General features: G+C 40.7%; 1 protein-coding gene across 1 annotated transcript in view; it reads left to right on the top strand.

Moving 5' to 3' along the window:
* Window positions 1-23,279, top strand: part of sdk2a (sidekick cell adhesion molecule 2a) — a 101,958-nt gene that overhangs the window by 44,558 nt on the left and 34,121 nt on the right. Inside the window, exons 2-15 of the mRNA XM_037689033.1 lie at window positions 5,770-5,929; window positions 8,435-8,541; window positions 8,697-8,844; window positions 11,519-11,652; window positions 16,091-16,202; window positions 16,633-16,823; window positions 17,045-17,128; window positions 17,256-17,450; window positions 17,801-17,917; window positions 18,219-18,386; window positions 18,748-18,850; window positions 21,726-21,902; window positions 22,170-22,306; window positions 22,936-23,083. Of these exons, the coding sequence (XP_037544961.1) occupies window positions 5,770-5,929; window positions 8,435-8,541; window positions 8,697-8,844; window positions 11,519-11,652; window positions 16,091-16,202; window positions 16,633-16,823; window positions 17,045-17,128; window positions 17,256-17,450; window positions 17,801-17,917; window positions 18,219-18,386; window positions 18,748-18,850; window positions 21,726-21,902; window positions 22,170-22,306; window positions 22,936-23,083 (1,981 nt within the window). The remainder of the gene's footprint in view (window positions 1-5,769; window positions 5,930-8,434; window positions 8,542-8,696; window positions 8,845-11,518; window positions 11,653-16,090; window positions 16,203-16,632; window positions 16,824-17,044; window positions 17,129-17,255; window positions 17,451-17,800; window positions 17,918-18,218; window positions 18,387-18,747; window positions 18,851-21,725; window positions 21,903-22,169; window positions 22,307-22,935; window positions 23,084-23,279) is intronic.

The raw sequence follows: 23,279 nt of genomic DNA on the forward strand, positions 1-23,279 counted from the left end.
TTTTGTTGGAGGACACCTTTTTTCCTCTTTTCATTTTTCTTTTTCCACGACTCTATTCTTCGTATCAGCCTGCCTCTCCATCATTTCTCCACCTCTCTGTGTTGAACCCTGCATGTTTCTCGCAGTCTGTTTCACTGTCATCCTTTTTTTTCTTCTCCTCTGTGTCTTCTTTCGTTCGCTCTCTTTCCTAATCCTTTCTTTCATGTTGCCCTCCTTTTCTGACTCACCTTAGAGATGGAGTGTAAATCGGTACCTGCTGTCACGATGACAGCAGCTTGTGATCATCCTGACCTCCAGAACTGGCAGTGTTTTTGAGAGGACAGCTCTGTATTTTTGTGTGTTTGTGTATATTAATGTCTCTATTACAAGGACTTTAAGTCCTGCCTTGAACATTCTCATTTCAGTTTGTAAAGCTTTAGCCAAGCTATTATGCAGGAGTATGTATATCAAAAACAAAGAATTTCATTAGCTTTCTAGATGCCACCTCCAACCCTCATGCTTTTGCCATAACATTACTAGGCCAAGGATGCTGCCATGACAGTTCCATAACCCCCATCACAGAAGCTCACCATGACCCTTCTCGCATGTTAAAGACCAATCCAGGCCAAATGAAGGCTCTAAATTTTCCTGGATGACATGATGCACTGTGAAGGAAATTGGTCTGTGTGAACAATGCAGGAAAGTGGATATGCACGGCTGTAGAAAAATGAGTGTGCAAATAAATAAATGAGACAGAGAAAGTGAAACATGAGACAGTAAGAGTGGATCACAAGAGAACTCCAAATATTTCAACAATATGTTGCTCCACCATCCACTATTGCTGAATCTCAGTCCCACAGTGCCAAGTGCCAGCAAGGATGTAGTTACACAAACTGAAACGCAGGTACCCGAGGATTAAACAGAGGGGGCGAAGAGCTCCCTGCTGCTGGAGTAGAGCTGAGGTTAGGAGGTGAGGCGCAAAATAAGCAAGAGGAAAAAAATACAAGACAAAAGCCGAATGTGAACACCGTCTGTGTGATTGCATGCCAGCATGGTGCAACGCAGCACACAATGGGCTTTGGTATATAAAACTGCCCTGGTGCCTGTGGTCTTTGTCTCGCAGCCATTAAAATTCTGTACATGCAGCAGGGGACCCGACTGGAGTCGTGCCACCATTCAACCTCAGCTGTCAGGTTAGAATAAGGTGTTTTTATGTATGTGGTGAATGGGCTGTGGTGCTGCAGACTGGCTGTTGAGGGCAGCTGCTCTGCACAGCAGCCACATAAAAAGCCCTCCTGGTCCTCCCATACCAGTTTTTGGTCTTCCCAAGATCTGCTGACTCCATTCGGCTTTTATCTGCGGTCGGTGTGCTGGAGGAGCTTCTACTCAAGAGGGACTGCTCTCTAGCTTTCCATCTGGATGTGAAGCCTGCAGCAGGTGCTGCCATGTACCTGCCAAACCAGTGCAGCCTCTGCATTCTACACTGGAATGGAGGATGCAATATTTCTTCCCTGCACGTGTGCTTTCTTTTTATCCTACCTCCACTGCTGTCTTTTTAGAATAAATGCCAGCTTTACCTTGATTCAGTGCAGCCAACCAGCTGTAATGAGATAAACACACATTGCTGTTCATTTGTAAAATGTGTAATTGCATGCCTGAAAGAAAACACAAGTGGTGTACATAGACTTTTATTTGAAGAAACCACTGTGCACTTGGAGGAAATGACAACTGAAACAAATGTTGGATTATGTCAGCTGATGATAATACCACAGTGGAGAACATCCCAATACATTAGTAACAACAGAAGAGCAGTTTATGGTGCATCATTCTGTGTAAATTGCCAGAGCTTTGTACCGCTGTACAAGCCCGATGCATGTAAAAGTTCACATCTGCATAAGCAAAAATAGACACAGCTTCCAACCTTGACATACACATGCACAGTGCATATTTTTACATTATGTATTCGTCTACCTTGGCTTACTCAGAGAAGGAAAATAATCCTGCCACTTTAGAGCACATGCAGTATGTTTTACAGACACAAATTTGTTGTAAGCAAGTTTGAGTTTACCTTGACTATCACAAAACACAGTGAGGAAGGAGAGAATCTGGGCCAGAAGAGTTTTTTTTCTTTGGAAACGCGTTAGTTTAGGGAGGCCAGTGCAAAAGATTTAGTCCCGTCTTGTTACAGAAGGTGTGTTGACGGTCTGTCATTAAGATTCTCTACGTTTAAAGAAAAGTTCGCATGAAATGGTTACACAGAAGGGAGGTTTTTTTTTTTTTTAAGTTTTTTTTTTTTTTTTTTTTTAGGTCAGTGCTTCTTGGCAAAAAAAAATTGGGATCAGAGTTTGAGCTCTTGATTAATTTAAACATTGACTTTTCTCTCTCGTTAGCGGCGTTTGCTTTTAGAAACTTTCTCCTCACTCTAAATGTAAAACTGGCCGCCATTGTCACACACAAGTCACGCGCAGAGATTTATTATCAGATTTCATTTTGATGGGTCATTTGAGCCAGCAAGGAATGTGATCACATGAGCATACCAGGTAATCACAGAGGAGATTAGAGTGCACTCAATTCCCCATTCCACAATTTCACATCAGTAAGTCAATATCATGCATGTTCCTAACCTCAGACTGTCAAGGATTGTTTCAGGATGGACCCAGACTGAAGCACAAAGACTAAAGACAAAACCTGAACTTTAATTAAAAATATATATTAGCCGACAGGGCAGCAATAAAACAAGACCTGCGATCAAATCAACAAGATGCAAGCAAGGTCCAACTAGTGTAACAGGATGGACTGATGAACAAAATAGAATCAGGAGTATAGGTAGGCTGGGAGGGATGGTTACTACTGGTAACACCTGAGACTAATGAACACGATGGTTAACAGAGGACGAGGATGACTGATGGAAAAATGACTGATGACACAGGGAGATGCTGAGAAATTAAACATGATGAATCGTAGCAATAAAACAGAGAAAACGTGATGAAATATGAAGACAATAACAAAATATAAATAAATAAACACAATCAACAGCATAGAAAATTGATGTGTGAGTCTAGATGTTGCGTGTGTAGGTTCCTAATGGTGGCCTGGTTGATGGTGTGGCAACGCTAAGTGCACACAGCCACCAAGCCCCTGATTCAGCTAGAAGTGGTCTCATGTTGCTTTATGCGTGTTTGTTCAGCCATAAGTGAATGTTTTGGATTTGGTGTGTGTGTGTGTCAAGTGCAAATGCATTTTCTGGTGGATGGAATTACAGCGGAGCCACCACTCCAGCAGCCTGGGCATGGAGAAAGAAAAAAAATAAAATAGTGATGGCTCCCTTACTGAGCTCAGCCGAGATCAGTTGCCTTTTGGTTTTGAAAGTGTTTGTTTTCGAGACATTGATTGAAGGGTGATAGGCAGAGCAAATGAGCCAAAAAGTGGAGTGTTAAACAAAAAAAATTAAATTAAACAGACTGCTTGTTGAATTAAATGTCATTTTTTCGAGTAGTATTTTTTATTTATTCATTTTTTCATTCATTTAAAAGAACAACAAATTTTAATTGAATATTTGGGGGTAATATTTTTTATGAGCTTTATACATGACTTATAAAATACTATATTCAACCAAATAATAAAATTTTAATAATTTCAATTGATGAAATAGTATGCCATAGCACTTCCTACTAATAATTCTTATAGCTCTTTTTGGTAAAATAAAAATAGAATTTATAATTGTTTTGCATACTTTTCCCCAAACTTGAATACAATAGATTAAATATGGAACAATCATTACGTTATGCAATATATATATATATATATATATATATATATATATATATACAAAGCGATGTCATTCAAAAACTCTTCTACTTTATACAGTAATGCAGTTGATTTTGTTATTTTTAATTTTAAGTAATTTACATGAGATTTCTATGTCAGCTTCTCATCAATAACGACACCTCAAAATTTAATGTCATTAACTCTATGAATTTCAGTACTGTCAATTTTAAATGGGACTTGGACAATTTTCTTTCTATTACTAAATACCATGTAGCTTGTTTTTGCCAAATTTAATGATTACTTATCAAGTTGGAACCAAGTTTGTATTTTTACAAATTCTGTCTGTATCATCTCTAGCATCCGTTCAATATCTTCACCTGAACAAAAAATGTGGTATCATCTGCAAATAAAACACACTTCAAAAGCCCTGACACATCAACCAGATCATTCACATACAAAATAAACAACGTTGGTCCCAACACAGAGCCTTGAGGGACTCCACATCCATTAACACAAAATTCAGATCTTCCATCGTTTACCTGTACAAACTGCTCCTATTATTGAAATAACTGAATACCCACTGTAGTGCCAATCCTGTAATGTCATATTTATTTCGTTTTTCAAGGAGGATGGTATGGTCAGTAGTGTCCAAGGCCTTTTTTAAATCAACAAACGCTAACACATATACTGTTTTTGATCCACAGCAGTTGTTATCTCTTCTATTAGTTCCATGAGAGCCATTGATGTTGAATTATATTATATATAAAAAATTAGAGTAGTATGATTAAAAGACTGCCAAACTAGAATGTGTTCTGGGACATATGTACACTCTGCACACATGGCTGCCTATGGGAAAGCACAGAGCTCCATTGCCATTCTTTTATTTATGATTTCAATCAGTTCAATTTTCTGAGTCCCCTTCCCTGCTCGATAGGACTGCCCTCACATTTACCCTGTTCTGCCACACCACACTCTGCATCTGATCTCATAAATCTTGCGTTTGAACTCGTGTACAGGTGTGGAGAGTAAGGAAGGCACCAGTGATCAGCCGTGATCGTGAATCAACCGGCGTGGCAGACGTAAAACCAGCCGTGCTTCAGGCTTTGGCGACTTGCTGCAACTATTAATACAGACTTTAATTAGCCCGCCACAAACATCGGCACAATTGGCTCAGTGTCGCCTATGGCTGGTGAGGCAGACAGATCAATAGGTCTGATCATGCCTTTTTCATCAGCTCAAATGAAAGCACTTTGTCTCGAAACTCAGCTCTGGACTTTGTGCATCACCTTAAAGGCTTTTTTTGTGGCTGCACTGGCTGTGTGCAGTGTTGCAGATGGGGCTTGTATAATCTGGCTGCATTAGGGAACTATAAAGATAAATGAAGGGAGGCTCAAAACATAACTCATCCTGTCAAAGAATGGGGGTTTAAGAAGGTGAAACTGTGTTTTCTAAAGCAACCCCTTCCACCAGCACCTCCCATTGCTTCCTACTTTCTTACTTGCTCCTCGTCTAAATTGCTTGCGTTCCATTTTTTCTTAATGTTGTATTTTTCTCCATCTGCTTTGACTGTTCCCGCTCCTCTCTCCATCTTCCACCCCGTCCTCCTTTTAGTAGTTTAAAGGTATGGAAGTGTTCATTTAAACTACATTTTTGCAGCACAAATTGCTCTCCCCCTCTCTGCCAGCACATTTCAATTTGAAAGAAAAGAGTAAGATGTGTTTGCAGTAGCAATTTATTCCATCTGCTTTTTTGGGGCAATATTTGCTGTTGACCTTCAAGTTCCTAATAAGTGCTGAAAAAAATGGAAATGGCTTGTTCTAAACTCTCATTTCCTGTGAACTGCTAAGATTGTTGTGAGTCTTCTCAAATGAGTTACAGAATCACAGCTCTTTTTTTTTTTTTTTTTTTTTTTTTACTAAAACACTCATGGATTCACTTTCAGTCTTTATTCACACTTTTGTTTCCTGTGGCATTTTTATGACTAATTTTTGCCTCCACTTTTCCTCTTTTTTCTTCTATTAGATGATGTCCCGCCATATTTTAAGATGGATCCTCCTCAGACCCAGGTTCACCTGGAGGGAAACCGCCTGGTGCTGACCTGCATGGCGGAGGGCAGCTGGCCCCTGGAATTCAAATGGATCTACAACGGGACCGAGCTCACCCGCTTTTCCCTGGAGTACAGGTGAGGAGTGTAACTTTGCATACCAGAACTGATTCTGTTATCATTTCTTTTATTCATCAACTGTAATTATCTCACCACAGGAGGACATTTTAACAGCATTTAATTGTAACTAATAGCACAATTGCTCATTTTTATTCATTTTCCAGACTCCTTCTTCATGAATTTATTCAACCCTGATTTGGCTGCACATCTCCCTGTTGCGTTTGGGGAATTTCGGATTAATTCTGATTTGTATTGCAAAGTGTGTTCCACATTCAAGGATGGTGTAAGCAGATAATGCGCTTTTCACTCTTCTCTTGCCTTTTTTTTTTTTTTTTGTCAAAACTATCATTGTTGTAATAGAGTAACACAGTGTGTGCTTTTCATCGTCTTGTACAGCGTGGGTGTGCTTCTCTGCTCGACAAGCGGTAAGATGTTGTTTCATTGATGGCGGAGTTCTCCTGGACATGATATATTACATATTTCATCTACTTAACACAATGCAGGAGAGCTCTTTCTAATAGCGTACTTTGTGGCTTCTGCCTGTGCTAACATGGGCCTTATCGTATTTCCCGCCGTACACGTCACACCGCCCTATAAGTCGTATCAGTCCAAATATGTCTAATAAAGTGGAAAAATCCATAAATACATTGCTTCACCGTATACATTGCATCTATTATGCGTCACCGCTGACAATCCAGCAATGTGGGCTGGTGTGCCAAAAATCGATTGGCTGCCAAATGGCGGCTGCTAGAGCATGCAAGGGAGGACTTTAACAAGAATTTAACAAGATTAACACAAAAACAATTATTTGTTTGCTGAAATTATAGCAAAGGTGTGTCTCAGTCTAACTTTTGCTTAATAAATGCACTTTGATGATCAAATCAGCTGCATTTTAAAAGCCGATACGCGGAAGTAGCGCATGCACACACAAGTTGCTGTGCAAATTTAACAATATAACCACCTAAAAACAATTATTTGTTTGCTCAACTTGATAGTAAAGGTGTGTTTCAGTTGAACTTGTACCTAATAAAAGGACTTTAACAGTCAAATCAGCTGCATTTCAGAAGTATTTGCTGCCTCGGTGCTCCAGAAGCACGCAGAGGGAGGAAATCATGAAGGAGGAACACTGCACATTCCTTAGAAATTTAACAAGCTAAGCACATAAAACAATTATTGGTTTGCTTAACATTATAGCAAAGGTGTGTCTCAGTTGAACTTTTCTTTAATGAATGCACTTCAATGGCCAAATTAGCTGCATTTTGCTGGGATGGCGCAGCGAAATGAAGCTGATTTGACGGTTGCTCCATGTGAGCTAGATGGTGGGTGGCAGTCTATGGCAAGCCGACTGTGTCATTAATAGCCACTTTTACTTATTGTAAGACATAACGGCATGCTAAACTAGTCTGGTGCCATCTAGCGGCTGAAAATGGTAGTGTTCAATATTATCGGCCAGAATGAATGGAAACGGTTATATCTCAGCCAAAAAATAGTTTATAAATATGAGAAAAACATCTATAAAAACATCACTTTGGCCTATAAGTCGCAGGGCATGCACATTATACAACCCCCCCCCCCCCCCCCCGAATTTATAGGGTGAAAAATACGGTACATGTGTCCCTGCAAGTCACAGTGAAAATCCACAGTCAAAGTCACCTTCTATCCAGTTCGAGACGCATTTTCAGGACTTTATTCACAGTCTGACCAAAACCCTAGACATGGACAAACAGTCTTAGGGGAGATTGTGTGATTGTTATCACTGCTATCACACAAACACACTCACCCAGCATCCCTCCCATCCCTTTTCACTCCCTCATACATCTTTCTACCCCCCACTCTTCGTCTTTTCGTGGCTTAGTTTCTGGGTCTGTCTCACAAGCCAGCCCTCTGCTTATTATTCTTCACCATACTTGATCAAAGAGTAGAACTGGAATCCATTTAATCAGAACCCCCCCACCCCCACACACACACACACACACACACACACACACCAACCTCCCCACATCCGAATTGCAGATGTAGTGCAATGTAGGTAATCGTGGCTGTGGTAAATGCCAAACTCTTTTGTGGCTAACCATTTCCAGACAGAGAGTTTGGGCTATCTAGCTAGCTTTTCACACACCATCTAACATGAATGTATGTCAGAGGAGAGAAGACAGAGCTGTGGCTGTCTGAAACATGTGACAGGTGCTCGTAGGATTTGATTGAACAGACTGAAGATACAGGATAACAATAGGATTTTGTGAGTCCTGCCTGTCAGGTACTTGGCTGTGCTAGTGTAAAAAATAGTCTCTCCTTCCTGCAGCTCTGTGTCTACCATCCAGTGTTACATCAAGTCCCACATGCTTTGTTATAGTTGAGTGTTTACCTTTTAAGTGGAATGCCATTTAAGCTGTTTCAGGTGTCCAGGCAAGCGGCTCAATTAATTTAGCATCTTTAGCGTGGGTGATATAACAGCACCAAGATGACAAAATGTTTGTCATACTGGTCATGACCAATTGCACTTGTGTTTTTATGTACCATTAGATACCTGATCCCCACGCTAGACCGACTGCATGCTGGCCACTACCGCTGCATCGTGAGAAACCGAGTGGGTGCTATAATGCAGTGCAGCACCGAAGTGCAGGTTGCCTGTAAGTGATGGGATTTTTGCATGTAACTGGCAAATTAAAGAATAGATGCACACTATGCAAATCAGTTAGAAAAGAGAGAGAATAATGATTAAAACCATTCTTTTTTTCTGAGGATCTGCTTTCCCTCTCCTTCATTTATTTTTTATGTCTTCTAGATATGGGAGGTTTTGTGGAGGGGGAGAGATCTCAAACTGTATCCCAGGGCGAGGGAGCTCTCATCCATGCACCACGAATACACAGCTTCCCGAGGCCCCAGATCACTTGGTTCAGAGATGGGCGGAAGATTCCCTCAAGCAGCCGCATGTAAGTCTACTTTCTCCCCAGCTTGGCTTTTTCAGGTTTGAGCGAAGGGTTGGTGAGTTTGACCCGTGTGTGCATGTGCTTGTCTGAGTGAATGCAATCATATAGGAGTTGTTCTGATCTGATGAAGGATCTTTTTTTTTTACTTTAGAGAACACCAAAGTAGCTCGATACTGCTCACAGATTTTCTCCAATTCCGCCCCACACACCACGAGTGAAGTTTAGCAGAATGGTTGATGAGTGAATGTTGGTGTTAGCCTTGCGTTCATCACTGAATTACCTCTCAGTGATAAAGCGGGTTATTATATCCCCACTATTGACTTTACAGAAGGAATGATTGAAGGGTAGAGATGGATCTGGCAGCAGGGGAACCAATTAGACAAAACTCAACAAAAGGCTTCAATTGATGATATGATTGAGTGACAGCTCTCACCCCAGTTCAGTTTGTGTGTTCTACTGTGTGTGTGTGTGTGTGTGTGTGTGTCCATCCAGTTGTGCACATTGTCTGGATCTGAATCTGTCTGGGGTTAGGTATACAACTGGAGTTCATCAGGTGACTGCATGTCTACATGGGCTATTCTCAGTCTGTGAGTCAGTGTGTGGTAGCTTTATTTTTGTTTGTCGGATCCCTGCCTGTTTAGATATGCAGTTTTCCTGAGGCGACACTGTGAAGGTAATCACCTGAGATTAATTTTGTCTTCCTGACAAATAGAAGTAGACAGTGCACAAGTCCTCAGAAACCACCTTCTCATTTATTATTCAGCAGCCAGCTGTACGATGTCATTGCTGTTATGAAGACTTTCACCCTGCGTGCGTGATTTTGCTTCAGATATGGATTGGTGATTGTTTTTTTTCTTTTTATTCAGAAAAAAACTTTTAAAAAGTCAAAAAGAAGGAAGCAACAGCACAAACTCTAAAGGAATTATATATATATATATATATATATACATATATACATATATATAGCAGCAAGCTAACTACACATCTGACTTTTTTGTTACAGTGAAGCAGTGAAAGTTTGTTCTGTAATGATGTAAAGCACTGAAAGGACACAGCATTTAGTGCTCGTTTGCTTCATGTCAGGCCACATTGACATTCATGTGTGCGCGTATGCGTCCGTGTGTGTATTTTCTTGTTTGTCTGTTTGCTTAAGTGTCTGTGAGCTGCAGCTCCTAATTGTTCAGAAGTGTTTATTCCACACCGATCAAACAGATGGTGGCAGATATACGGAGCCTAATCGGGCCGCATGCTTAGCGTCAACTTTCATTTAATAGGCCCTTCACAAACATCTTGGACTATCAGCTTTCCCAGCATCACTCATCGCAGGGGCTGTTAACCCACAAACACAGAAATACCATAACAGGAAAGGATATTGTCACTTTTCAGAGGCGATTTTACAGAAAAACCCAGGTGCAGCTTTGAAACACTGATTTTCTGAATTTTAGTATCAACTTACTGTAAATGCAATTAATTTCAAACAAACAGCTTTAAGTGCAACCTACACAGATATTCCAAGTTACTAACAATAATGAGAATGATGATAAAATATAGTGATTTTAAGTAATTTTGTTAAATCTTATCTGCTTGCCCTCAGTTTTTATATCCTTACTTGAGGACAAACAGGATTATCACTTGTGCCGTGGTGTCGCAGGACTAGTTCTTTTGTCTTAGCATCTGCAGACAAACTATCAAACAACTAGCCACTTCTTTCAGCAAAACCCAAAGTGTTTAAAGTGATTATTATTATTAACACGCGTCAAAGACAAATGCCTTAGCCCAAGTCTGTGTTCATTTGTGTGTGCCGTTCCAAAATATCTCATGAATCATTGAACAGATTTTAATAAAACTTTCAAAACGCAATCATTGAATGTACATCTGATTAACCTTTGCAGTCAGCTCAATTCAGTGTGTCCATCACTGCTAATCAACCTTTAAAAAAAATGCCATAACTTGGTCAGTTTTACAGATATTGAGCTAGAATATAGTGTGATATAGCTGTCAGTCATGTGCAACACATACTCCAAGCAACAGATCACGCAAGATTGTGCAATGTTGTACAAGACTGCACAAAATATGTTCAAGGTTTGACCAAAAAGGCTTTATTTCTCAACATAAGCTGATCCTAGTCTAAAATTCGGACATGAAAGTCAGTATATGCAGTGTTTCAAGGAATTCTATGTCTCTAGTTTACAAATGAAAATAACAGAAAAACAAAACTCTGCTTGCAAAATAGTGGTCAAATGTTTTAGCTACTTCTTTGTGGTTCTTTGGTAGATTGTAGATGGAAGAGCTCATAAAATTATCTGTGTGCTGCATTTTAGATATAATTTATGTGCATGCTGGCGTGTCAGTTTACCCCCAGGACTTATTGACTGTAAGAAACAAGTATCCATAATTTAATGATCTGAATAGGTCTCTATGTGGGTTTATGTGAGAGTGTCGTTAGTTTTGCATATAAATTCTGGAATATAGCCGTTGATTGCGTATGTCTGTTTTATTCTAACTCAAATGAGTGGACTTAATTTCGACATGGGGCCCATTCTGAAGATTTGTTAGTCTTATTAGCAGGCTGCAGTTCAGTAAGTGTTGTAGGAGTAGAGTTGAGATTATTCGTTTTTAATACATGAAGGACTTAAATGTGCTTTTTTAAAAGATGCATTTTGTTTTTTGTCATCAGCGCCATCACCCTGGACAACACGCTGGTCATCCTGTCCACCGTGGCCCCGGATGCAGGGCGCTACTACGCCCAGGCAGTCAACGACAAGAATGGGGAGAACAAAACCAGCCAGCCCATCACTCTCACAGTGGAGAGTAAGTAGTGCGCGTAAAAACACACACTTACAGTTACAGAAGTCCTCGCCCACACAAGTGAAGGACACGGCTCACCAGCAAACTACAACAAGCTGCTGCAAAATGTCATGTTCAAACATTTTAAATGCATCACCCAGACAAAGCCTCTTTACAACAGGTGGCTCTGCTGCAGACAATAGGAACAGAAATAGCTCCCTCTATTGGTGGTCTCATTTCCAACAAACCACAACAACCTGCAGCTGAAAAGTCGACCCCCTGTTGAGCATTTTCTCCTCTGATCTCTGGACTCCAGCTCGTGGTCATCTTCGGTCGCAGGTCGTCGTTTATGCACAGCTAACAGCTCATCTGTCTGAATGGTTGGATAGAAACCCATAAAGTGGATCTTTGCTTTCACCAATTGAGAAAAGAGAGCGTTGAGTGAAGGATTTTTAGAGCAACCAAAGCCCACACAACACATCTGATAGAAAAGTTGAGCTCAATTTCCAAACAAATGCGCTCCCTACTTAAATTCAAATTTAGCACTGGCGGATGAAGCGTGAATAAATCAACCTATTAGAGTCTGGCTGATTATTTCTCATCCTCCCACCAAGACTGTCACAATTTATCTAAACAAAGCCTCACAAATTCTCCCTTTTTCTCATCTCTCATTTACTTTAATCTAAACAAAATCAGACTCTTCTCTGCTCATCTTGACACACAAATAATCCAAGAACTTATATGACTTAATTATTTAACCCTCTTTAAAATATACACTATTTATGCAGTAGGGGATTTTATGCATTGAGTGATTTGAAGCTGCACATTGTAGAAAAAAAAACACCTTTCTGCATCTGCGTTTCACATCTTTATTGCAGCGTTTGTGAGTCAGAGTTTAATGTGCATGGCACAGCAATCTGCAGGGACCAGATATCAGTGAATTCCACCGAATGCGACCTCGCAGATCACGCTGTTGTGTTTTTGCATCTGAAAGTCAATAAGATTTTCAAAGCTGCATTTGTTCATTTTAGCAGTTCTGTGCGGAGAAGACATGGAAAAAAGACAGTAGAGGGAGCATTGTGTTCTTAAGGGAGCATACAAATGAGACAGAGCTGACTGTAGCGAGAGAAAAAAAAGTGCACAGAGGTTTGTTAATTCAAGCAGGAAGACACTTTGAGTTTTGTTTTATTAGAGTGTGAAATGTAAGACCGACGACTCGGGTTTACATTTGTTTCTGGACAGCAGCGTATGTAAACAATGCTGTGGCATTAGTAGTGGGGATTTGTTATGCAGGTCATCGTGCTGTTTAAATTCTGCATTTAATTAGATGATTACACAGTCGAGGTAGTCGCAACACCGGGAATTTATGAACTGCGATACATTAATTAGTTTCTGGAACAATTGTGTCTATGAAAAAGAAGTAACAAAAAGTCTTATTCAAACTTTTGTTTTTTATTGCATCATTTGCAACCACATCACGTTTTCAGTCACTTATCATATATGGATCAATAAGACTTAAAAAACTTCAAATAAAGTTAAAAATGAAACAACCAGTGTATGCAGGCTTGATTTTTTTCCACACAAGAAACTGCTTTAAAGAGACTAAATCAAAAGTACAATGAATAATTTACTATAAAATATAGATAAATCAATTTCTAAGCTATAATGAGCTTTTAATCTACGAAAATTAGTTTGCTTGAAGCTCTAGGTGAAAGATTTTCCATTAGTCGTTTCTCGTCTTTTCTCCTCGAAAACCACCGTCAATCAAATGGTTGGTAAAATCCAACGTATTAATTAAGCTCTAAAATGACTTAGATCAACCAAAGGCTGTAATCTTACATTCCAGCCACTAACATCTGACCCAAATGATTTCAATTTTTTTCACAAATCTCCTGGACTGAGGCGACGTGTTGAATTTCTGCGTGGATTTATGAGGTTGTGCTGCCATAATGAAATGATGTAATGAGGAAAAGCTGGGATAATTCTAACCTCTCAGACTGCTGCTGTGTTGCTGAACGCATCTATTTACATTTATATTGTCGGGTTGTATGACGCCTGCAGCACAGATTTTATTGCTCGTCTGTGTCTCAGACTCGATTTCACACTTCAGAACCTAATTGCTGTGTTTTTACTATCCAACATTTTGACAAACAGTTTCAGAGTTGTATTTAGCCTGCCATTCAGACTGGTCAAGTATATTTTCCCTTCAAATGGTGGTTTATTTAAATGTGCTGTAATGAGATGGAAACTAAAGGAATATGTAAATGTTTGATTATGTTTGTTTTTCTCCTGTCGTGATCTGTGCTGTGAACGCACCACCTGAAGCTTTTTGCCTTTAAATGAGCAGTTGAAGAGTTAACATACGATTTTCTTTAACTTGTTAAAGCTTTAATCCATGTAAAACATCTAAACTCTGACTATTTTTGAATTTGATTCATGGCATATATGAATATAAAAATAACGGTACCACGTTACCATAAGGCTCCCCTTAATAGATAGCTAATAACTAGTTTCTATAGATGTTATTAATCCCTTTACAAACACTTTATAAATCACTAATAACTGCTTATTATGCATTAATTAAAGGTGACACAGAGACAAAACTGACCAGTTTCTTGCCAAATAATGAGGCAAATCTGTTTACCTTTACATTTCATTTAGAGTTGTTATATTAAACATTTCAGACTAAGTTACTACCTTGTAAGCACAACAAGCATTTGCAAATCTATTTTTTTTAGGATATAATATGAGATGTAGATACTTATAATGCAGTGATAAAGTACAATATTATATCCCCCAAAAAATTAGGTTTGTAAATTAGGGATGCACGATATTAATAGCATGGTATCTGTATCGGCCGACAGTAGCGATAAAGATAAATATCGGACATTGGCCATTCCATAAAAATAACTCACCGATACAAAAGGTGCTGTATACATATATATATATATATATATATATATATGGGGGGGGGGTTAAAACGCACTGTTTTTGTATGACAACCTAGTGACAAGGATGCCTGCATCGCCAGCACAACGTTATGACATCACACGTGCCATTGAGTTTAGATTTGTAAATTTTACAAATTTGCACTGTTTTAGTGTTTATCATTGTGTTAAAGAGAGTAAATGTCATGAATAAATTGGACATTAAACATAATCCAAGTTGAAGTGTTACATAATTGTCCGCCCCCTTTTTGGCGTCAGCATTTGGTAGCAGGCCAAATTGACTAAGACCATGCAGAATAATGTAGTATTTTAATTTCTCAGCAAAGAAAGCTATGTAGTCTCTGTAAGTAGGTCTAGGGAAAAATATAGGTATTGATTATCGGCCCAAAAAGTTTTAACATATCGGCATATCGGCTAATGGCCAAAAAAATCCAATATTGTGCATCCCTATTAGAAATACTTCTCGTGCTTACAGGTAGTAACTTAGTCTGAAATGTTTAATATAACAACTGTACATGAAATACATAGGTGAACAGATTTGGCTCAATATTTGGCAAGAAACTGGTCAGTTTTGTCTCTCTCACCCTTAATTAATGCGTAATAAGCAGTTGTTAATGAGTTATAAAGTGTTTATAAAGGAATTAATAATGTCTATTTAAACTAGTTATTAGCCATCTATTAAGGGGAGCCTTATTGTAAAGTTGTACCAAAATATCTTACACTATCAGGCATAAAAGGTATATATTGAAATACTGTAATGAGCTAGAGACCTGAATGCAGAAATCAATGGGGAGCTTAACCAAACAGCTGTAATGAGGCACAAAAGGTCTGCTTCAACATTTAGTCCGTGCTGGTAAGAAGCCTGGCCATAACGCTGTTGAGATTCAAACTGGAGCCATGAAAGGATGAGCCTTACAACGAGGTGGCTCAAAATAACATCACTAATAATAAAAAGTTGATTAGGAACCTTATTAACCTGAGCTCGCCCTGAAAATTGAGCCCCTACAAACACACTGCCGCGCATCGCACACACAGCAACACACCGCAAACGTGCGGACGCTCAAACACACGCCAGTTTGCGGGCCCACAGTCGTCCTCCGGGGAGGTGGGGGGGAAAATGAGATCAGATTCAGAGAGAGATCACTGATTGAGGGCAGTGAATCGATGGATGGCTGGAGGCTCCGTGAAACCAGTGAGTGATGGTGCTGCATTTAATCGCCTTTTGTGTTTGTCTCAATTATGTTACATAATGGCTTCTAACACCTGCTCTAACACCTTGCACAGGAAAATGTTGTGTGGAACAGAGAAAGGATTCAAAGTCAAGACAGGGGTGTTAATAGTTGGGTTACAGAAAGCTGGCTACCTGCTGCTGATAGTGACAGACTGTCAGTCTCTTTGTGGGGATCTGGTCATGCTCAGCTGGCTGTATCAGGCAGATGCAGAAGCTAAATCAGAAAGTAGTCTGCTGTTATAGATTGCTTTAACTTTTTTTTTTCTGTTTCTGTGTATAATAGACGTAGGAGGACCTGCGGACCCCATCGCCCCCTCCATCATCATCGCCCCAAAGAACACCACTGTAACAGTGGGGAGAAACGACGCTGTCATGGAGTGTGTAGCAAATGCAAGGTATATCGTATAGTGTTTGGTTTGGTTCGAGAGAAACGACAGACAGGCATCCGCACGTTTCAAAAGCCTTCTCACCTTCTTCTCACCACAAAATGTGATATTTTATGATTTAAATGAGTCCGGAAATCTTTTGTTTGAACATGATCGAAATGTGTTTTGCACTTCCCCCGTTTTGTACCTCTCCTCCATTCTTCCCTTTGATTCAAGGCTTTGCTCTGTTCTGCCTATCTCACACAATCCTAGCCCTGAATTCTGACTATTATCTCCAATTCAAAGGCTTAATCAGAATGACAGATGTATCACATTTCACCCTCAACACTCTTTAACCTTGAAACAGCATATGATTTTGTATTAAAGCACCGTTCTGTGTCTCTTGCGCTCTCTTTCTTCGTCTTTTCATCTTTTTTTTTATCCGCCTTTCCTCATCCAGACCCCTCGTTAAAATGAGTATTACTTGGAGGAAGGACGGGGTAGTGGTCAACACTGGAATCCGAGATTTCGGCCGTCGACTGGTCAAAAGTTTGCCTACGGTCAGCGACAGCGGCTACTATGAGTGTGAGGCGTCGCTTCGCAGCAGCAGTGTCCCCTCAGTCACCGCTGGGGCCTACCTGCATGTTCTTGGTAATTAGAGCACAGCTGATACTTCAAACCAGCTCACAGCAGCTGGATATTGCCTCAGCAGGCTCAACCTCATGTTGAAAGAGTTTTGAGAGAGTGTGTGCTGCCACAAGTCATTTTCTCCCTGATCCTAACCCTATTTTGACGGAAAGTGTTGATTTGAAAAGGCTTTACGGGAGCACTGATTTGTTTTCTGTTTTTTTTTTTTTTTTTGCCTCAATCAGAATACCCTCTGTTCATAAAAGAGCCACCAAGTCACATCACTGCAGAAATGGAGAAGGTGGTGGATATTCCCTGTCAGGCACGAGGTGTGTTATTTTCGTCTCTCTCTCTGTGCTAATGCATGAGCGAAAGAACAAAAAGACGTGAAGAATGGCAAAAATAAAAGAACCGGCGGATGAACGTGACAAGCTAAATCCTGCCCTCTCTCTGCAGGGACACCACAGCCAGACATAGTGTGGTATAAAGATGCAGTGCCCATCAGCCCGGTGAAGATCCCCCGGTACAAGGTGTTGGTGGGGGGCAGCCTGCAGATCAACGGCCTCCTGCCAGATGATACAGGGATGTTCCAGTGCTTTGCCCGCAATCTTGCAGGAGAGATCCAGACAAACACCTACCTAGCTGTTACAAGTATGTTCCCATGTCCTGCTCTGTGCCTTCCCTCAGACACCCATCCATCTCTAAATCTCTTTGCAGCGACAGATTTGTCACCTTGGAAGCTCGAGCAATTATTGCCTCTTTTTTTGAATTAGATCGAACAGGAGAGGCAGGCGCAGACGAAGGCGCCATGTTAGTCTTAGAGCTGTCGCTGAGAATGAGACCTGACAGCTGCCCCTTTTGTCAAGTCTATTAAGCTCTCAACTGCCGCCTGTTTTATTAGAGAGAAAGCTGTTTATGTCTCTCATTATCACCTCTGTCTCACCTGATTTTGCTTGAATGTATGCGTGTTTCTATGTGTGTCCGTGTCTGATCCCACTCAGGTATTGCGCCCAACATCACCGCTGGCCCCTCTGACAGTGCAGTGATTGATGGCATGTCAGTCATTCTGCATTGTGAGACCTCAGGAGCTCCACGTCCAGCCATCACCTGGCAGAAAGGTGCGTGGGCTAACAGCATGAGGTTTTTTTTTTTAGTTGTCGAAGAGTGGGGGCTTTGGGCAGTGGGGGTTATTATGCTATTTTTTATGTGCCAAAGTTAGATGAAGGCTCCAGAAAAGATTCAGATTATAAATGTTCTCCAGCCAAGCTTTATCTTTTTACTTATTTATTTTTGCTGTACCGATTTCCCTCCTGTTTGTTTTCCTTGACATTTCTCCAATGCCCTAATCACTCTATTCCCTCCCTCCCCCTCCTTTGTCCTCCTTTAAATGCCATCAATCACTTCCTCTGTTCCCTGCAGGTGAGCGTGTGTTGGCCAGCGGCTCGGTCCAGCTGCCCAGGTTCACCCTGCTGGAATCGGGCAGCCTGCTCATCAGCCCCTCCCACCTGTCGGATGCTGGTACCTACACCTGCATGGCCAGTAACTCGAGGGGGATCGACGAGGCCTCGGCTGACCTGCTGGTTTGGGGTAAGATTAACAGAAAGGGGCTCTCGCTGCTTTCAAGATTCTGAGCATTACCTGAAAAATAACCGTTCAAACATTGAAATGAAGAGAATGAAGTCGATTTGCAGCTCATCGCTTGGAAAAGACAGTTCATACAGTCTGCAGCTTGTTTCTCAGGGTCACTGTCACCATGTTCTTGTGCTAGTCAGTGAGGTAAAACATGTACAGTGTTACCCGTGAATAAATTCAAACTATCAGGCCTTGAAGAGCTTACAAAGCCAAAGCCATTGAAAATGCTGTGATGGTGGCGAGAAAGTCAAAGTGAAAAATGAGACCCAACATGTCGTCTTTAAGTGAGAGTGTCTGGTGAATTTTGTATTCGCAGCACGTACGCGCATCACTAAACCACCTCAAGACCAGAGTGTCATCAAAGGAACCAAGGCTGTTATGACCTGTGGCGTGACCCATGATCCCAGTGTCACTGTGAGGTAAAAAAAAGTTACAAATCCTTAATATTCACTTCTATTAAAAGCTTGGCTGTGAGTTAAAGGTTTAATTATTGCCTGACAATGAAACGCGAAGGCAGATGAATGTGTTTTTTTGCACGACTGTGTTTGTGACTGTGTCTGTTTGTTAGTTAAATCCCTCATGAACCACTGAGAATTTTTTTAATGAAATTTGCAGAAAGCATGTGTCAATCTGCATTATGCAAACTTACAGGACACCACAGCTTTATAACTTGAATCCCGCACTCCTTGTTTCTTTGAATTGAGAAAGCTCCTCGGATGAGAAGCGAAACAGCTTCAGTTACAAATAAATCCAGTTGTTTTGTTTTTCTTTTTTTTGGATTTACCATGTCCTGGATGACTGAGAATCTTCACCAGCATCTTGAAGAAAGTAATTATTGGATGCATCTACAACTGATTAACCCTTAGACTCAAGCTGATTCAGGAATGTTGCTACAATGGATCCTTAAAGCACAAAAAATGTATATAATTTAGTCAGTTTTAGAGATTTTGAGCTAGAATTTTGTGTGGGGGTTCCTGAGGCTGATGTCTAATGGATATTCTCAAATTGTAATAGATTATGCAAGATATTTGTTTTAAACAAGCATTTGGAACTAACTTTGTCTGTCAGTTGGCAAAATATTTCTTGAACCGTTGGATTTTTATGAAACATGTGCAAAATAATTTGTGAATACACATCAATTACTGATTAACTTTAGAATTCAATTCCATTCAAAAGGTTGCTCCAGCCAACTAACCTGAGCAAACAAAAGAATAGCTGCAACTCCAAAGATTTTAGGGATACTGACTGAACATTTGTTGTGGCAGAAAATGATAATCCAACACATGTTCAAAACACATTGTGCTCAAGATCTATGTTTAAAATTTAGCATTATCCATTCGGATCAACTCTAGTTGACTTTTATCTATACGTATATTGTTCACCACTGGATGAAATCTGGTGACATTTTAAATAAATAATTAGTGGATGTACATTTACAACTGAATACCTTTTGAGTTTAACCCAGTTTAAGATGACTGCCACAGCTATTTAACATTACACAACACAAAATGGCTACAGTTTAGTTCATTTGAAATAAAGTTAGTTAAAATTTAATGTGGTAGAAGCTGAGTTATTCAACACACATATGCCTTATAACATCTCACGTCTAGACTGGATGGTTTATTATATGGGTGTCCAAATATGTCTTTAAAAAGTCTTCAGTTGATCCAAAATGCTGCTGCCTGTCTTAACTGGAGTTAGTAAGAGAGATCATATGTCTCCAGTTTTAGCTTCTCTCCACTGGCTCCTTGTCAAGTCCAGAATTAATTTCAAAATCTTACTTCTAACCTGCAAAGCTCTCAACAACCTACTCCATCTTATATTTGAGATCTCATTGTTCCATATTTTCCTAACAGAGCACTTCGCTCTTAAACTGCAGGCTTACTTGCAGTAGAGTTCCAAAAACAGAATGGGACGAAGATCTTTCAGTTATCAGGCTCCTCTCTTGTGGAACCAACTTCCAGTTTCTGTCCGTAAGGCTGACACATTGTCCAGTTTTAAGACTGGGCTTAAGACTTTTCTTTATGATAAATCCTATAGTTAGGGTTGGCTTGTTATGCTGCTATATGCTTACTAGAGGACAAATTGACCTCATTTCCTTAAATGAATTGTTGAAATTGAATAGTTTTCATTTGATACTATTTCAATCTTAACATGTGATTCTCGACCTGCCATTGTGTATCTGTTCTTCTCAAACCCAGCCAATTGAAGCAGATGTCCGCTTGTCCTGAGCCTGGTTCTGCTCAATGTTTCTTCCTCATGAGGGCGTTTTTCTTTTCACTGCTGCCTTCGTGCTTGCTCAAGATGAGTTCTGCGATGGAGTTAAATTCAAAGCAGTCTGCTCCTCAGATAAATAGCGTTAACTTGTTTTTATGAATGTTTCTGTTCGGTGCACTGAGATGACTTCTGTTGTGACTTGGCGCTATATAAATAAACTGAACTGAATTGAAATTGTGCGGATTGTGCGAGGTTTGATGGCAACGACTACAAAACTACGGTGTCATTTAAATTTTAAGATGACCTTGATCTAAACCTTTAGCATGAAAGGCAGCAGACAAAATGCATTCCTGCAAGGAATGCTAGGCCTTCAATTAGTTTACAATATCTGCAGGAGATCTTGTACAGTTAATCCCTAGAAAGCCTCCTATGAAGAAAATCTGAAACACCCAGATTCTGATGGAGGATTTAGTTCCTGGGCTTCTCTTTTCTCTGAGACAGAATTGTGCACAGCAGAGAGTATGCACAAGTCTGTCTCAGAGGGAGTGAAATGTCGTCTTCGGAGCCCAGTGATTAGAGTGCCTGTCACCTGTGGGCCTGCGACATTGATCAGATTGCGGGGTAAACAGATGAATATGTAAACAGCGTAATAACCTCAGACAGCGCCTTTAATTAAATGCAACACAGAGGAGATTAGCTGGGGAGCCCAAATAGTTGCAATTAATCACAGTTGCTTTCTAGCATGTGCTTCCCCTTATACATGTGTGTGAGTGATCATGTGTGAGGTGCAAGGCATGGCTGGAGTGCATGGATGATTGGCTCGGTGCTGTATGTGTGCCAAAAGGAGAGGGATGTTTCTCAGATTCACATTATTATCCTCATCAGAGGGCTTTTCATCAGTGTCAACAGCTTCTGTGTCTGCTGTATGAACTGACACAAGGCAAACACATTTACTGTCACAACACTCTGGAGTAAAGAGCGTTGTGTGTGAAAGTGTGAGCATATGCATGTGTGTGGGGGGTGGGTGGGAGGAGTGTTCTGGTCTATGTGCCTATAAGATCTTGTACAAACCTGCAGGCATGTGTGGGAGAAGAGCGGCTCAGTGATTGACGTGAACACGTCGCCCCGCCTGCGTCTGGACCCTGACGGGACTCTGCACATCTCCCAGACGTGGTCGGGTGACATCGGAACATATACCTGCAGGGTAACATCCGTGGGTGGCAATGACTCCCGTAGCGCCCACCTCCGAGTCAGGTCTGCACATTTCATTTACGCTCTTATCTTGACATCTGTATATATATTTTTTTGTTCCCTTTCACATTTCAAGCTGCGAGCGCATGACAGATGGATGTTTTCTACACTGTTGTGGGTTTATGACTGCCCTCCTCTCTAATCGATCAAACACCTTTAATATTTACAATGCAGGGCTCTCAGTTTGTCTGTTTAATTCTGTTGTTTGGCGCCTCGCCTGTCTGGATTATTTGTTCCCGGTCTCATGCAAACACTCATATGCACATACAGGCAGCTGCCCCATGCTCCAGAGAACCCAGTGGCAGTTTTGAGTAACACAGAAAAGAGGGCCATCAACCTCACATGGGCCCAGGCCTTCGATGGCAACAGCCCCCTGATCCGTTACATCCTGGAGGTCTCAGAAAACAGTAAGTTTTTCACAGTCATCAGCAAAGAAAAGTGTTTTACCGTTTCTTGATGGTAATTTTAAAGCAATCTTTTCGTCTTTACTCCACCAATGCACTAATTTGCTGCTCCTCTTATATTACATTTATATTGTTTCCCTTAAATTGGCAGTTGCATCCTTTCATGCCTTCTGCAATCAGTATAACTCAATTGCCTCGCTCGTGCGCGTCCTTATGAATGATCAGGGGAACCGAATTGAGCTCACGTCCAATGCTCTTATCTTCTTCTTCGGCAGATAAAATCAAAGAAGTTGGAATGTTTTCACCCACAGAGAGTAAATTGTTCAACCATTTCTCATTTAAGCCTAAGCTAACTGAGAAAATGACAACTCATTAGAAGGAAAATGAATCTGAGGATGCAGATGGGATCTGGGTTTTAGATAATTGAATTGCAATCTGATATTTAGGGGGAGTGCATGCAAAATAAATGACTTGTTTCTGCTGGTATAGCTGCAATGTTATTATGGAAAATGAAACAAGTCTGTGCAATTATAGGTAGAAATAGTGCTGAATTTAAATGTGTTCGCCTGTGCTGGAGAGATTTTTATGAAAGGAAGACTGCTGAACATCTGTTCCTCTATCTATGGTCTTAGATGCGCCTTGGACGGTGCTGCTGGCTAACATTGAGCCTGAGTTCACCGGGGTCATTGTTGGTGGTCTCATCCCGGCACGTTCCTACCAGTTCCGCCTGTGTGCCGTCAACGATGTAGGCAGAGGCCAGTTCAGCAAGGAGACCGATCGGTGGGTGGTGTTTTGTCCAATTTTCAGCTTGTTTGTTAAAAATGTTCGCCATGTAACCTAACGTGGCCACGAGAAAAGCGTTGCAATTAGAGGGTTTTTATTGCTCTGTAACAAGCCGCTCCCCCGGTCTCATCTTGGCAGTTCAATAGAAAATCCTGTATTACTCTTTTTTTTCTTTTGGTTTTCACTCCTGCGG

Source organism: Nematolebias whitei, chromosome 15 (genome assembly GCF_014905685.2).
Source record: "Nematolebias whitei isolate Nwh7 chromosome 15, NemWhi1, whole genome shotgun sequence".
NCBI lineage: Eukaryota > Metazoa > Chordata > Actinopteri > Cyprinodontiformes > Rivulidae > Nematolebias > Nematolebias whitei.